Source organism: Pyxicephalus adspersus, chromosome 6 (assembly GCF_032062135.1).
Source record: "Pyxicephalus adspersus chromosome 6, UCB_Pads_2.0, whole genome shotgun sequence".
Classification (NCBI taxonomy): Eukaryota; Metazoa; Chordata; class Amphibia; order Anura; family Pyxicephalidae; genus Pyxicephalus; species Pyxicephalus adspersus.
In genome coordinates, this window is record NC_092863.1 from 57,406,278 (window position 1) to 57,412,277 (window position 6,000).

General features: G+C 36.7%; 1 protein-coding gene across 1 annotated transcript in view; it reads right to left on the bottom strand.

Moving 5' to 3' along the window:
- The window catches only part of TESC (tescalcin), a 39,270-nt gene extending 33,643 nt beyond the window's left edge, over positions 1-5,627 (bottom strand). The window contains exon 1 of the mRNA XM_072415941.1: positions 5,293-5,627. Coding sequence (XP_072272042.1) covers positions 5,293-5,350 — 58 coding nt within the window. The 5' untranslated portion in view covers positions 5,351-5,627. The remainder of the gene's footprint in view (positions 1-5,292) is intronic.
- Positions 5,628-6,000: the final 373 nt, after the last annotated feature.

The window sequence follows — 6,000 nt, forward strand, 5'->3', positions numbered from 1 at the left end:
ATCGGTATACAATAATAGGGGGATTCTATTCGTTATAAATAGACATCTATGGGCTCTCTATATATAAAACAGGGAATCAGACATTCTCTCAAACATTACCCAAACATGTTTCAATAGCAGTAATAATTCCCACCAGGGAATTTGAGTGAATGTCAGATTCCCTTGTTTATATAGAGCCATAAGTGTTAATTATTGCAGTTATAACATGTAATTAAAACTTCTTTCATTAAAGAAATAAGCCATAAGACAACATATTGCAGCAGGTACCAATACCTCTAAATTCAACCAAGCAATTAATGTTGGATGCATTGCCAGTGTTTTCTTTTTGTTCAGCCAATTTGTATTGCCTATTCCATCTTCCAAGCGAGCATTTTCCCTTCCACAATGAAAGTGACATTTAAAACAGGAGTACATTGAAGTACAACGATAACAATTCAAAACCATTTCAAATGTATAGATAAAAAATATCAGCAGGCAGTGTATGAACAAGGATTTCAGCAACCAAAAATGATATCAAATAATGACAAATCAAGAATACCTGCATTCACATATCTGGCTAATTTAGGGGGAAATTACTTTTTCCATGAACTTCTATACCCGAGTAAGATTCAACACCAGTATAATTACTAACACTGTAGGCTTCAATGTCATAATTTTAAAAATATAAAGACTGGTAATTGTCTCCCCTCCCTCACACCTTATATCTGAAACTTGCTCGATACTCTTTCATTAGATGTTTTGTCATTCCCCTTATTATCAGGGCGTGTGGGAACATGAACTGGGAATTAATTTTCCTTAGAAGACTTACAAAACATTTTCTTGCTTACTCATGAAGCTAGTTGGCCTGTTGAAAGTTTGATCTTGTTGGTATAGGTGCCCCCATAGAATTAGCTTGCACCTCTGCTAGAAGAGTGGGATGGAGACACAGTACTTCACATTTGGTGATGATGTGTTGTGATTTACTGCTTTTTGGACTTCAATTTTTAAACTATATAACAGGATAATGAACATCTCCATCCCTATTAAACCTGAGTGTTGGCTATTATCTGTTCTCCAGAGACTGTGTCTTGGCCAGGAAGGGGTTACTACCATTCAGCTGCTAGAACAGGTATCCCTAGACATTGGGGATCTACTACATTTTCCATAGTCATAGAAAGGGTGGGAAGGCTATCTGGCATGCAACATGCATGATCTTTTTTAATATATGTGGAGAATTACACCATTTAGCTGACCTTTATGGGGCCAGCTGAGTGCCCAATGCTTTTTTGATTATATTGTATTTTTGTTCCAGATTTTTGCTGGCTCCTCCTGGGTGGATACCTGTCCCATCCTTTCCCCTATGTTTTGATGGTTATCTTTTGTTTCCCTATTTCCCTGAATAACTTGACTTAGTTAATCTCACTTTTTCTCACTTGTATTTAATTTTCACTTTAACTGAAGGATAGGGGCCTGGCTGTTTACCCTATACTTTCTCCAAATAGGATGATACCCATTTGGAGTTAATTCTTCTGGTTTTGATTTTTTTTGGATTGACAATATCTTATAAGTTCTATATCATTCTATTTCCTGAGATTTTATGTGTTTTTTGTTGTATTTTCTCACTTCATCTTTTTTTTAAAAAGTTGTATTTTTGTTGTAAAAGTAAAATAAAGTTGGAATACAGAAGATATACCATATTGCATGAGAATGACACCAATTTATACTGCACCTCACAAAGCCTAATGATATGCTCAAGACACCTCAAATTCAAAGCAATACTGAACAAGCACACACTGCTGCTCATGAAAAGTTCTATGAACTAAAATAAATCTATCTTTATGCATACCATAAAAAGGTAATTAGCTGAAAGTAACAGATTGCTATTTTACACTAGAGATGTTGTGCTACTTTCATGCCTTTGAAAGAGCAAGAGCTAAAGACTAGATTGACTGCTGTATTTAGGCTTTAGTGAAGAGTAGTAAATTGCATTTCAAAAAATAGTAAATCTAATTAATGATTTTGAATTTTTGCATACATGTTGTTGTACATGTTTTAGCTGCAAGTGTATCAAGTAAATTCAGGATTTTTGAAAATTCCAATTTGTTATCCATCACAGCATGCTCTTAATAGACATAGTTTAACACATCTGTTTTATTAGGGAAAGGGAGTGAGTCACTTTCTCCCCCATCCCCCAACAGTACAGAATGTGTCTCTTAGATTGTAAGCTCACTTTGACTCCATGGTGAATAAAGCAATGAGGGTGAATAAAGAAGGATACACACCAGTGGAAGCCAGAAATACAATGAAATTGTTGCTTTGCCCTGTATTGACATAGCAAAGGGTTAACGCACAGGAAAAATAGGAAAAAAAGACTGAAAAGTAAAATAAATGGAAACAAGATTAAATTAGAAGTGCTACAAATAAGAAGGAATGTATACTTTTTCCAGTCACAAAGTATCACAGTAGCAATATAACTTCCGTGTCTTTAATTCCAACTTTATTTACATGAAACACCTGGTACAAGAGTAATACTTTGTATATAACGGACTTTGTGTGGGATTAAATTGTTTCTATGTTAGCAGATGACACACAGCTGCATAGTAGAACACAACTCACACAAGATATTTCCACATTTCTGACCTCCACTACAATAGTTGACTGGCAGCAACTTGGCAAATAAGATACCTATGGACAAATGCAAATTCCTGCACATATGAACCAAAAGCAAGAATACAACATATTGGGGAGACAGAGGGAACATGCGGAACATAAAACAATCAAACAAGTGGTTGTTCCTATATGGATGGTGATAAACATCCATCCCAATCCCAATATATTAAATTCAATTAATGTGGAACATAAACTAAAATGAAATCATTGCCAGTAAAGAATAGTGCCATTATGTTTTTAGTAAAAAAAAATTGAAATACATATGTAGTCTTCAGTCCAGTTAATTGACACTGCTGATTTTTTTTCACCAGCACTGGCAGGGTCCAGAAAACTTCAGAGAGTGGCCCTACATAATGGCTATTCTTCTGCATACTCAGGCTGGTGTAAGGATATATCTCCAAGTATGTGTCCAATCTGTGCCCACAGAAGGTGGACTGAATGATGGCAATGATGCTGGCTGCCATTTTCTTCAGTAGACATGCAGTGCTGGATTTTCTGCAGGTGACAGGACTGGGAAAGCACTGCAGTAAGAGCCTTAAAATTTTATGCCAATGGGTAATTACATATTTTTTAATTATATATTAATGCACAAATTAGCATGTGATCTGGGATGGGTGAGATGGATGGCAGGCTTGAAGAATAGTGATGGGTAGGTGGGTGGGGGGCACAAGCATCTACAGGTTGTCCTGTATGTTTCAAAAAGTACAAAAATAGTTATATCCAAACAGTCTCAGAAAACACAAAGAAACAATTACCAAACACCAAGTAAATAGTTACATGGGTGTAATATAGGATTGAGCTCAGGTAACACAAGCAAAGTAACAAGTTTTTGTACTCTTCTCAAACACGTATTTCAAGTTTAGACACGAGTTTAAAAAAAGGATGGCCTGAAAATGTTGCAAACTGATTTAGGAATTATGAACTTTTCTATGAATGAATTAACTGAATGTAATCACCCTTGAGAAGGGAGATTTAGAAGGATAAGATCCCCTTGTAAAACTATATAAATAGCCCATAAAGGAATTTAGGGAAAGCAGATCACTTGAAGGTCACAATAAAGGACATGAAAGCACTTTTCATGTTTAGAAAAGTATAGAGGTCACAAAAATAATGCTTACCCCCTGTAAAGTTTGTAGCAGATTGCATAGTATACTATTAAAAGAACACTGGAGATATTTCTAAATACATACCAAATAAATGGCTACTTATATTTATTCATAAAACATAGTGGTGCATTCATTTGAGGAAATATCCAATTGTCTTCACAGGTCAGAAAAGTTTATTTTGGTTTTTTGGAGTTATTCTGTTTTACTAGATCTACTAGGGATACATATCTATGGACATGTAACATCTTTATTTATTTACCTGTTTACATTTCATATTGTATTTTGTATGCTAGTATATTATATCATCATGTCTATAAAAAATCTGACCTTATATAATAATTAAGGAGACAGAATGGATTTTCTCCACTGAACATTATTATTCCTATAGGAGAAATCCAGCACAAGAGAGTACTGCCTAACATACATACAAGTCTACTTATTTCTGCCAAGGCTGTGCTTTACTGCTCTGCCTCATAATGTCAGTCTATAAATCAGCTGACTATTGAAAACAATTCAATTCACATTAAAAATTACTTTAAAAAACTCAAAATATGTGCTCACGGAAAATATAATATATTGGAGGAAATGGGGGGGCATTGTTAAAATTCTTCTAAACATGCAAGCTGCCTGACTGCTGCTTAAACTCTTTGAGATGAGCATCCAGAAATATCAGACAGTCAGCAAAGCTGAGCTCTTTATCTGTATACTTGTTATTGATCAGAGAAAATATTGACAACCCCCACCCCCATCTGCATGTCTGCCAGGCAACTAGAATTTTGTAAAGAAAATTTACAATGGTGTCCTATGTATTGCTCTATACAGGAACATCACTTAGTTTTTAAACATTTTAATGTGTTATTGTGATGCTCATTCCTGGGAAATCTTTTTCCAAATCTTTAAAATGGGTAAACAAAACACTGTACTTTCTATTGCTAAATATGTTTGGAAACTACAGCCACACAGAAAAGGGTCCTTCTACCTAGTTTTATTCATCTTAAAAAAAGAATAGTAAGATCCAGGGCTGACCTTTAGGTTGCACTATGAAGGGGGCACTGCCAGCCCTGTAATGCCAGCTCTACACATGTACCTGTCATGCCATCCTATATATAAGCCAGTCTATAGGCTGCACAACCTGTGTGATTTGGACATTTGTAACCCAGGAATAGGGGCATCAAACTCTTGTTTCCTCATGGGGTGAAACCCAAGGTTTATTATAATATGTGGTAGGTGTAGGCATAAAATGAATGGTACTTTATATTCACCCAGATTAGTAAATATCTATGGAAATAATTTCCATGCATTGTTAGTGAAGCACAGTACTGTATGCATGAACTACACAACATTGGCCATCAGAAGATAGACAAGCAACCATAAAATGTTCCTTGGTATTATTTACAAACACTGTATGTTATCTTACACATGGATCATGTAACAATATAACAACTCTAACCCATACTGAGATGCCAGGGAAAGTGATGGGGTACCAGCTTGTGGGCACATGCCAGTCACTTCTCTCCATCCCAGGAGGTCTACTTACAGCCAGTCTTCTCCATCAGTTCCTGGGTGACTGCAGACCGAGACTGTGCCAACCCCATACTGTGCCCACACAGGGTATCCTCAGATCTGGGAGCACACACGGGACACCGGGCACAAGTATGCCCAGGTCAGTCCAGCAGGGTAGATGCCACTTCCCTGGCCAGGAGGATCATCCAGAGGCTGGCAGCTGGCAGGTGTGGGTGTCCTCTATAGCCGGGCACGGTTCTTCTCAGCACAATCCCCGGTGTAGTTCTAAATCCAGGAAGCCTGCAACACAAATTACAACAGACACAGAGTCACTCCAATCCCATGGGTCCCTATGCCTGCCGTGTTCTACCTGACTCTACATAGGGAGGGCACACAGCATGCCATGCAAATATTCACTCTAATATATACAGGGTACTACAACTGTGCCAACCAATACATATTAACCACTCCCAGCAATGTGCACATCTTATAGCATTTCCTAACATATCATTTGTTTGCAGGACAGATCAGGCTTTGTGCCAGTACTGGAAACATATTTCTTTATTTTCTAGGTTTTCATTAGTAAGAAATACTTACTTTTTTTTTGCAATGCAAGCTTTCTGCTATTTTGTACAGCACACAGGTATACAGTAATGTTTTAAACTATTTTCACTGCACTTTATCATATATTGAAGAAATACAGATACATGGGAATATATCGAATGATCCTAATCCTTTATCC